The sequence below is a fragment of the Sorex araneus genome, chromosome 2, assembly GCF_027595985.1.
Source record: "Sorex araneus isolate mSorAra2 chromosome 2, mSorAra2.pri, whole genome shotgun sequence".
NCBI classification, from domain to species: domain Eukaryota; kingdom Metazoa; phylum Chordata; class Mammalia; order Eulipotyphla; family Soricidae; genus Sorex; species Sorex araneus.
The window spans coordinates 169,125,164-169,136,736 of record NC_073303.1 but is presented as its reverse complement, the minus strand read 5'-3'; the positions used below and the strand labels follow the sequence as shown (position 1 = coordinate 169,136,736).

General features: G+C 34.8%; 1 protein-coding gene across 1 annotated transcript in view; it reads right to left on the bottom strand.

Annotated features, from left to right (window-relative positions):
* Positions 1-10,027: 10,027 nt before the first annotated feature.
* Positions 10,028-11,573, bottom strand: part of VGLL3 (vestigial like family member 3) — a 50,202-nt gene continuing 48,656 nt past the window's right edge. The window contains exon 4 of the mRNA XM_004607023.2: positions 10,028-10,831. Within this exon, the coding sequence (XP_004607080.2) occupies positions 10,788-10,831 (44 nt within the window). The 3' untranslated portion in view covers positions 10,028-10,787. The remainder of the gene's footprint in view (positions 10,832-11,573) is intronic.

The following is an 11,573-nucleotide window of genomic DNA, read 5'->3' as shown; positions in this document are numbered from 1 at the left end:
GGTGTTCGAATGCAAGGCAAGCACCTTAACCCCTGTACTATCTCCCTTTTACATTTTAATGCTTTCATTTTGAATTTTAAGGTTGTTAAGGAAATAGTCCAAGGAAAAACAACTTCTAAGTAGCATTAGTAAAATTCAAATAACTGTCAAATCTCTTGCTCAAGTTCTCACAAGTAATAGTATCCAAATATTGCTATTGGTGGGAATTCTTTGGAATTAATTCCTGGAATGTTCTTCATCTACAGGACATTACTAAGTATCAAGCCCTATCGGTGTATTTTTGAGGGCCCTTGTTTTTTCCAAGCCATTTTTCATATGTTATATCATTTGCACATTATCTGACATATAAGATCATTGAGAAAATATGAGACTAACTGACATTCACACATTGCCTTTCGAGTAGCCCTATAATGAGGGTTTGTCTTTCAACACTTTCTACCTTTTCCTCTTCAAACTTTCAACCAATCAAAATCCTCTTAGAAGAAACTTTCACGTTTAACTTCTCCTGGGTCCTCTCTAAATAAAAAAAAAAAAATCTTTTTTTTTTTTAAATAATTTTGGCGCTAGCAGAAGGCATATGCTTATTTTCATGGAATGATGAGAGCCTTGATGTTGTAGAATCTGATAAAAAAAAAAAAAAAGACACTTAAAAATCGCTACTCTGTGATCTTTCCGAACATGGCAGGAAGGTCAGTCTTGCAAAACTTCCCCTCTCCTTGCAGTGACTGCCTTTAATAGAATCTGGCCTGCAGAATATCTGGGCTGTGTGTGAGACTGGTGTCAGAGCAAGTGCAACAAGTTCCCTAAAGTTCAGCCTTTCCAACATCATGCAACGCAAACATTCCTTCAAGACCCCGCCCCCCACCTTTTCCAGTGGGAATCAACTGCAGTGGTTCTCTTGGAAGCAGCTTGAGAGCAGGGCAGGGGGGAGGGGGTGGGAGGGGAGGGTGTGAAGTATGTGAATTCAGAAAGATTGGGGATGGGTGAGTGGGTGGAGATGAGCGGGTGGGAATGACAAGCAAAGATGGAAAAAATAACCATCACTGCCACCAAAATATTCTGCTGTGGATGAGGGAGTACACCCTACAGCTGTTAGCACTGTTCAGCATATTTTGCATATTTACATATACCAAGTATTTCCAAACAGCCTTGTGTTTGTTTTAAAATCCCACACGGAGATGTCTGGTAAGGCTGTCGCTGTAGAAAGTGTATTTTCTTGGTGATGTTTGCAAAATTGTTTTCAAATTTATGTGTATATGTTAAAGGCCATATGCTATCAGTAATTACATTATAGGGAACTCTGAGCTAACCTATTTTCACATGAGATGACCCTTCGAACCAAATACCCATATTCTAAGGCAAAGCAAGTACCTGGTTGATCGAAGCCAATTTTTCCTTATGTCTGGTATAAAATGAAACACAAGTCCTAAATTAGTGATCCTTGGTAAAACCTAAAGACACTAAGGTGTTATTTCCTTAAGTGCTGTTGATTCTACTTTGGTAAAGCATCTAAAAAATAAAAATGAAAACCCTGGTGAAATGATCTATAGCTATTTTCTTTAAGAAGCACAAAATCCCATAAAACCAACATAGCTCATTTGAAAATAGATTCGGGTACTTTCAGCACAAGGAATGAGGTAGTTTAAAGCTATATTTTCCTTTAAGCAAGATCTACAAGGGAAGGATAGAGTGTCAGGCTTAAAGGGGAACATATTTTGTAGTTTTTGGCAAGATATTAAATCCTCTGTTGCTATATTTGGCTCCCTGCAAATAGTCTCTTGTACAAGTGCAAGCAAATATCAATGCTGGTGTTCTTCATTCAGTCACAGCCAAACTTGGTATGGAAAGTAAAAGTTGTGCTTGCGTGTTTCTCTTAAGAGAAACTTGCAGCTTATTTATTTATTTATCCACAGCATTCCGGAGTATAGGCACCTACTTTAACATCAAATGAATCAACATATGTTTGCTTTCCATAACATTTTTTCCACTGCTTAACTGAGAGCACATGTAACAATCCAATCGGGACAGAAATGTAGAGCTTTACCACATCAATGTGGTCATATAGAGATATGTAGTCCAATATGTATAAGCAGGTCAGATGGGATGCTTAAATACTTAGGACATCACAGAATGGGCATATATTCCCTCAAAAGGAAGCAAAATAATTAAATGGTAGTTGATTTTCTCTAGAGAAAACACACCAGCTAGGAGGAATCTGCACCAGATGTCTTACTCTCCACCCGCCTAGGAGGCTGTCTCACAGAAACAACACATAACCCTTTAGAGACCAAGGCACTGACATATGAAATGCTTAAAGGTTCCTTAAAAGTTCTTTTTTAGGTATTTTCATGAATGCAGATTAATCCTATATAAGTGTCCATTGCAGACATTGTATCTTGCTAGTTCTGATGATACAGTAAATTCTCCTAGATTATATGACTAATACAAATTATAGACATATAAAAGTAATCGACAGGTATAAGAATGGTGCCCAAAGATGTCCACAGCCTAATCCCTAGGGTCTGTGATGTTATCTTATAGGAAGAAAGGCAGGGTCATGTGATACAATAAGGACCTTGCGGTGGAGAGATTATCCTGAATAATCCAGCTAATGTTAATGTAACTAATAGGATTTTTTAACATGTGATCAAGTGGCAGGAATGAGCCTCAGAGTGGCACCATGAGCTTTACTTGACCAGGTGTTGCTGGTTTTGAAGACAAATGAATGGGATTATTAGCCAAGGATTCCAGAAACAGCAAACAAAGAAACATATTCTCTCTTAGAGTATCTAGAAGAAATGCAGCTGTCTCTTTCACTTTGGCTCATGATATGACTCCCTAATGTTTGACTTATAGAAGCATAAGATAGGGGGCTGGAGTGAGAGCACAGCGGGTAGGGCGTTTGCCTTGCACGCTGCCGACCCAGGTTTGAATCCCAGCATCACATATGGTCCCCTGCGCATCGCCAGGGGTGATTCCTGAGGGCATGAGCCAGGTGTGACCCCTGTGCATCGCCGGGTGTGACCCAAAAAGTAAAATAAATAAATAAAATTTTTAAAAAATAGAGGCATAAGATAATAAATTTAGGTTGAGTTAAGCCATTTAGTTTGTAGTCACTTTTTACAGTAGCTATAGAATGCTCATAATATTTGTCTAGTCTAAATATACAAGACAGAAAAGTTTCTGCCATATCAGTATCAATAATGCTGGTGTGTTGATCAATTTAAATATAATTTCATAACTTTAGGCATTAAATATTAACTTAACATGGAAACAGAAGACACATAATAAGACTGCTTCTAAAAAACAGGCCTTGAAATTGTATTTTCTGGGTACTCACCTTCAAGTGTAAGAAAAATTGTTAGGAAGGCTTTGTTTGTTTTTACAAATTACTTATAGTAAGTTTTGTTCCAGCAAATGAGAGCTACAGAGAGATTGAGAGTTAGACAAAAGACATTTTCACAAAGGGTCAACAGATAACTAGGAAACTTGTATTAAAAATAATCAAAAGCCTCCTACTATTAGACAATTAATATGGCCTAGTCTACTTGTTTTTTCATTACAAAATTTGTGTTCTGACTCAGTTCTCACTAAGATGTAGTAAGTTCTTAGATTCAGAAATAAACTCACAGAAAATATAACTAGAGGGCAGAGATGTGACTAAGTGGTAGATTTCTTCACTTGCATGTGTGAGCCCCTGAGGTTGACCCTGGCATTGCAAACAAAAATTGATAACCAGTGTATACCTGTGTGTATGTCTGTACTTGTCTATATATGATGGTGTTTTAGTTGCCAAAGACATGTATAAGTTGCTTAACTGAACAAGATGTGCCAGCTTTAATGCTCAAGAAATGCAGACAAAATCAAATGTAACATTAAATTATCAACATTAAATTCACATTAAATTATTTATTTATTGAACAAATTGAAAATGACATTTATTTATTTATTACAAAGTCTTCTCTCATCAAATATCGACACATAGTTATGAGACCTGCATTTAAAGAGTGAATAGAAAATATGAAAATGCCTCTTTTCCCAACCCCACAAAAAAGAGAAAACAATGATTTTATAATTAGCATGTAAAGTCTAAATTTTTATGAATTACATATATATTGAAAATTAAGAATGATTATATAGCTGATATTAGTTAAATTTTCTTTCCAGAAATGTGAATTAAGATAGCAAGAAATTCTCATAGAACTAATAAACCTGGGAGTTCACTGAATTTCAACACTGTGAGATAATATTTGTCATTAGCTTTCAGTTTAATCAAGAGACAAATATAAAGTTCATCATATTTTGCATCTTTTATAAAGGTATTTCACCTAACTGAAAAAAAATTGGCACCCTATTTTTCTTTCAATACAACTCTTTAAATGATATATAGAATTCACATGAAAACCCCTTATATTGTTTTGCCAAAAATACATGAAATAGTATTTTAATCAGATATAATATCCATGATTGTAAATGTTCAAAGAAATTAAATCAAGTGTATAAAGAATTATTATTAATTTTGTCCTAGCCACACACAGAGAGAAAAATATGTACATCTCTATTAGTATAAAGAAATATCATTAGAAAAGTTCACATCTTATGCATATTCAAAAAAATCTAAATAAAGAACCTTGTATTTGAGAGGAGAGATACTAGGTCAAAATATAGTAGTCCAGATGTTATTTAGAACGAAGCAAATCAATGGTGGCTTCTCTTTTTCTAAACAGTGTCATTATTTAACTACACAAAAGAATTGGTAAATTAGACTTAATAATTTTTCAGATTTTAAAAGATTTAGAGAAATTTATTAAATCAAATTTATTTGTAATTTCATAAAATACTAGTGATCAATTATTTGAGACTAAATATCTTTCAAAGAAAAGGAAATTTTATTTTCCATTATGGAAAATAAAAGAAATAGAAAAAAAAGACATTTTAGTTTGATTCTATATTTTGGAAAAGTGAATAGAGTGAAATTCCCGGAGAGCACTTAAACAAAAAAATAAAAAAAAAACATACTTACAAATTCAGAAAGTCTGTTCTGTGACTAATCTCTAGGATAATGTTACCAAGGAACTGAACAGTTTGAAGCTATTGAGACAGGTTTCCTTGCATGCCCCATCCATAAGGAAATTTTCAGAGCCATGCAATTTTATACGGTTTACATATTCGTCCCCAACATACATTACTGAATTAAACGTATCACCTGATTTTCCTAAATGAAGTTCATTAATGGTTTTTAATGCTTTACACAAATGAATTATAGGGCTGCTAAGTCATGTTTCTAGATAATACATTTGAATTTATCTCTGAAATAAGCTTTAATTTTTCCCCTGAATGATATATCTAGTATGCTCTAGAGAGAATATTAAACGAAACTTAGTTACTGTACATTAAAATTGGCAGACTGATCTCTGTCTTAGACTCATACAGTTTCTGCTTTTCTGCTGTCTCTCTATGGCAGAGGTGATCAATCACAGGAATTCTAACTGCCATCAATACCCTTTTGTAAATGCAATGGTTCAAGTGAGCTCTTTCCATCTTAAATAACTGACGCAGTGTCAACATCTGCTTCTAATAAAGTTGTTTCTTTTTTTCTTAAGTAAAGTAAATCTGCTGACTGAGATCGTAAAGTTGTTTTTTTTTTCTTCCCCTTTCATAAGAGAACTTTTTTTCCACCATATTTTGAAATTTTTCCTCCAAGGCAAGTAAAATTTAAAAAAATCAGATGGGTTCAAAAGAGATGTTTTAAATCCAGGTGCTAAGGAAATCCAAAATATAACAGCAACAAAAAATACCCACAAACTTTGGTGATTAAATAAAACTGTTCCCCTGTTTCGGAGTCCTGAGTAAGTTTTGAAAAAGAAAACTATCACATATGTAAGAATTTGGACTAAGACTAAGTTATTTTCCTTCATAAATAACATACCAAATAATTAGAGATAATTAATAAATTGACATTTTATCTTCAACACCTAGTAGAAAGTAGAGATTCTCCTATTATATTTTTTACAGAAAGATACAATCATATATTTTTAGTTTCAGAAATAGATGTGGAAATTAGAGGAGAGACATTTGGGAACTTCATTTTATGAAATATTTAAACAAATGCTAGACATTTGTGGTAGCCGATCTTTCTAGAAAATATTTATAACAAACCAGATGGTTCTTATTTCTAATCTCCATAGTCTTTCAGTTAGGTTATATCTCAGTTTACTCAGTAGATAAATATATCCTCAGGTGACATGCACCTACTGTCACTAAGTCAGATTTCAGAGAATGACCCGATGGCTAAGACAAAATCCTCTCTTTCATGAATTCGTTCTAGCTTCTTTATTCATCTCTTAGTCAACACTCTCTCATTGGTCTGTTTGTTTGATTTTCCTCCTGAGAATCTTTCTTGGTGGTGATCAGGGGACCTAAGCAGTGCCTGAGATCCAACCCAGGCTGCCCACGAGCAAGCAAGCACCTTTGCCCTTGTACTATTTCTCTGTCCCGTCAAAACTATTAACACCATTTGCTTCCCTTACTTAATACAACTTAATACCATGACCCAATTAACTTAAACTGGCAAATATATAACACAAAATGGAACTCCGGGATTGAAAGCATTTTCAATACAGTTGGCCACATCAATTTGCAAAGATAACTTTTAAACCAGAGATAAGTCCAGCTAGGTTAGATACAGATTCTTATATTCTGCAAGTCTTAAGTAGGAATAAATGAATGCAATTTGCATAACACAGAGAAAGTTCCTAAAGGAAACTCTGTATTCTTCTACTGCAAGGATGGATAATGTTCAGCCTACAGGCCTTGTAAGGCCTGCAGAATGAGTTCATCTGGCCCTAGTACAGCCAGAATAAACTCTGACTATTCTGTACCTTTACTACCTGTACTGTTTGGCCTGTGAATGATCTTACAAATAACCAAATGGCCCCTAGCAGAACCGAGGCTCCCCAGCCCTGTTCTAATTCCTAGAATTTTCTTACTATTTAACTACACAGAAATTAATTCCTCAAGTATATGTTATTTACTAGGTCTCACAGTTACAGAAAGTAAGGGAAATTTTAGCCTTTTATTTAAATAATGAATGCAAATAATTTGAAAAAAATAGCAAAAAGAAAAGTGTGAAGGGGCTTAGGAAGGGGTGCATTAGTCAACTTTTTTAAAGAAGAAATGTTCATTTGAAAGGTCTAGGGTGTCTTTACAAATACACAAGGCGTCAAATAACATAAGCTCTAAATGTCACCATTAAGTCTTTCCACAGCTCGTGATTATTTAATAGTCTAAGCATAGATTAGGTACAAATAAATGAGATGACTTTCTAGTGTTTTATTTACAGGCCTTTTGAAGACTTGAAGATTATGATCTATAAAATAGTCAAAGGTGGCACATTCTCTGCTGCCAACATCACAATCACAACCTTGGGATGTGTATTCTCTCTCTCTCTATCTCTCTCTTTCACTCTCACTCTTTCTCGCTCCTTCTTTCTCTATCCTTGCATTTTTTTCTAAATAAAACGATTCTACTTTTTAAAATGAGAAAGTCAAAAGTGAAGTGGTTCGAAATTAAAACATTAGAAAGACTAGAGATAGCTCGAAGAGCTTAGCGCATTCTTTGCATGTGGAAGTCTGGGGTTTGATATCCAACACTACATAAGGTCCCAAGATCAGGGCCAGGAATAGTTCCCAAGCACAGGGACTAGCCCTGAGAAGTCCCAGTGTGGTTGAAAAACAAAAACCAAATAAAAATGCTAGAATGAGGAGGACATGGAGATCTTAGGCTTCAGTATAGCTTCTTTGTCCAACAGCATCATTCTGATGTGAGTAACGCAGATGTTAAAAAAAAAATGCTTGCATTTTAAATTCACAATAAAATCAAAATACTATGCCAAAAAGCAACTCGATCCTCTCTCATACTTTTGGCAATCAAGGTAATCTGACCATAAAAAAATAAAGCTAAACAATTTAGACTTGCACTTGCTATTTTTTTTTTCTTTTTGGGTCACACCTGGTGATACACAGGGGTTATTCCTGGATGTGCACTCAGGAATTACCCCTGGTGGTGCTCAGGGGACCATATGGGATGCTGGGAATCAAACCTGGGTCGGCCGCTTGCAAGGCAAATGCCCTATCTGCTGTGCTATTGCTCCAGCCCCTGCATTCATTATTTTTTAACTTAGATTTTGATCTGCTCCCTTGGGAGCAATGTGCCAACCAGCCTGTTTGTAACAGAAAAGCTACAGCAAAATTCAAGTGCTCAACTTTTCTTTGGTCCCCAGAGCCAAGGAATGTTTTTACCTGGTCATTACCAGAAGTTAGAGAGAGCAGAGTCTAAGTGCAAGGTAAAGCTATGTAATTGTAGGTTCTCATCTTCTCCAGTTCAATGAATAAGGGAAGGAGGAAGAGCAAATCTTTTTTTTTTTCTCTTCTTAACTGGGAAAATCCAATAGAATGATCTGAATAAGTTGGAGTATAACACTGTTCTAAGAGAAACCACAAAGAAAGTTAATAGGTTCCAAGGGAAGAAGAGGGAAAAAATAATCCCAATGAGTTATCTCAAGGGAACTGCTGAATTCTTGTGGAACCAATTTTATAAATTTGTTCGACTCTGTGTTCCTTACTCGCACAAATTGCAATGTAATAAAATTAAATTGTAGATGGATAGATAGTTAATTACCAAGTCACTCCCTAGAGAATTTAATATATGTCATTAATAAGTTGAAGATACCATTGACTTTGACCTCACATTAGGTAAATAGGAGCACATTATATTATGGAGATTCTAGTTCAAAGAAGTAATGTAAGGATTCATTAGAATACAAGAGAATATAATTTATAGCTCATAGGATGTACCAGGAACAAAAACTAACAAAATGGAATTAAGGGAAGTATTAAAAAATTACCTGTGACAATTCTTGTCTAGCTAAGTGGGTTGCATTGTTCTATCTAAATATTCACACAGACATACGCGAGCTAAGACTTTAATTAGTATTTCACTAAACACTGTATTGTTACATTGAGGTGTGCAGAGCTGGGATGGGGGATTTTTCAGAAGCCTTTCTGTGAAACTCAAAATTTTATACACAACACTAACTTCATTATGACCCTTCTGTGAAAGCAGCTAAAACAAAGAATGCACAGTCCTAAAACTATCACTGAACTGATCATAATCTTAATAATTTCCTAGTAGAGCTTTAGTGACAATTTCATCTTCACATCATTTAGATGTTGAGGGTAAAATCAAGTTGAATCCTTGGTTTTTAATAACATCATTTTTTAAGATTGTGAAGCCAAATATTAGCATACATCCGAATATTAATTTTATTTTGCCCTACTTTTTCTGAAAAAAAAAAAACCAGAATTAAATAAAGTAAAACCAGACAAAATAAAGGTATTTGCAAAAACCTATGCATAGATATTACATAAAAATGAATTATTATTTTTAAAGTATAATGGTAGGTAATATTACTAGAAACAAATATTGAATTAAAGGTTTTTTGTTGTGTCTAGTTTCTTCCCAGGTATTATCCCTTCAAATTCTAATCAGGAAAAAAAATTTTTTTAAATGAGACTTTTAAATTGCCATGAATGAATAATTAAAAATGAGGAAAATAGGGGCTGGAGCAATAGCACAGCGGGTAGGGCGTTTGCCTTGCACGCGGCCGACCCAGGTTCGAATCCCAGCGTCCCACATGGTCCCCTGAGCACCGCCAGGGGTAATTCCTGAGTGAAGAGCCAGGAGTAACCCCTGTGCATCGCCGGGTGTGACCCAAAAAAAAAAAAAACCAAAAAAAAAAAAAAAAAAAAAAAAAAAAAAAAAAAAAAAAAAAATGAGGAAAATAAGCCACTGATATTCACAGGTAGCCTGGCTGAATGCATTTTTCTCTAGTAGTAAGTGTTTATAAACACTAGTTCCATTTTTCAAAGTTGAATGGAGCAAAGAAAGGATTATATACTCTCAGCAAACTTCATGTGATTGAAAATGTTTGTAAACTTTCCTTCTCAGTCAACCTCTAAGCACTCTTTGGAGAAATCAAAGTAATGAAATATCCTTTCTTTAGTGTGGTCATTTCTTTTCCAAGCTATACATGTAATTCAAAGCTAAATGAGCTGCATGGAATTAAATCTTCAGTGAGATTTAATGTGAAACAATACTATTTTGGTTTGGCTGCATGGCGCTACTTTTGTAAAACGGAGAAACATATTAAAACACTTGAGGTAACCTAGAAAGCACAGAGTATGTCACAGACATCTTAAAACAAGCATTTTAAACATTTTTGCCAGTGCTTCTCTGAGAGCAAGTTCTTTAAACAGAACTTAATGATTCTTACAATATTAAAAAAAAATACATCCCTCAAAAATAGCCCATCAATGCTAAATCAAACTTTCTGTATTTCTACAAAAATAGATGCACAGAGAGCTACAAAATTGTATTCCTGAAAGAACGAGCATTTTCATCTGTGGTTCATCTTTTCCTGACAAGGTGACTGGTTAAGAAAAAATGAATAAAACTAAGACCATGTATTGATAAAAGTAAGACAAAAAATAGAGTTGCACAGTCGGCAAAGGCTCAGATGAGGGGGGAACACACAAAAATGCTTCTCTTTAATGTCTAGGACCCACTCTTCTTCTCAAGGAAAGGTTCCAAGCCAAAGTCAAACTGACTGACATTTCCTCTTCACCAAGTCCATTGTGTCCCATTGCAGAACAGAAAATCCTGGCAGCATCTTTTACCAGTGGGCCCTTGGATTCATACTCTAACCCAACTTGCTAATACTGTGCATTTCAGTACCAAGGTGAATCCTTGCTCTTGTCTTGATGCTGCAGACCTGGAAAAGGTGAAAACAGAAAAAAAATGAATTAGTATATGGAGTACTCAAAATTTGGCATCACTTAAAATGCATTGACTATTAGGAGCAGAGAGTACAGTGTAGAAGATATGGGCCTAGCACATAACTGAGCAGGGCTCAATCCACAGCACCCAATTTGGTCTGCTAAATCCCACCCAAAATGATACACAAAGCCAAGAGTAAGCCTTGAGCTCAGATGGTTGTGAGATAAACACCAAATACCAAGTCAAATAAAACTCCATTCAATACAGAAGTCATAAACCAATCTAGGTAACTCTAAAGCAGAACCTAAAGAGTACCTGATTGCTAATGGTGACTTCAAGCATGCTAGTGAAGCCACAATTTTAAGAATTCAAATAACACAGGTAATAAAGAAGAGAAATTGATGAACTAGAGCAATGTTTAGCAATTTGTGCTAAACAATTTGTCTAGCACAAATTCTTTTCATGGATTTTATTTCCATAGACTATGAGTGAATAATAACAAATATACTAAAGTTTTTCATGTATATTTTCTAAAGCATGTAATACAGGGAGAAAAAAACACAAGCAAATTTTGCAGATTGTAATTATTGCTAAAAGAGCTGCGGTGATTTAATTTCTTACATCTAAATTTGTTCAAGAATTTTATAAAAAATTCAAGTTATCATTACAAAGGTAGTTATAAACAGAAAATAACACAGTATGCAGAAAATTATGTATGTGGGTAGAAACAAGTAGGA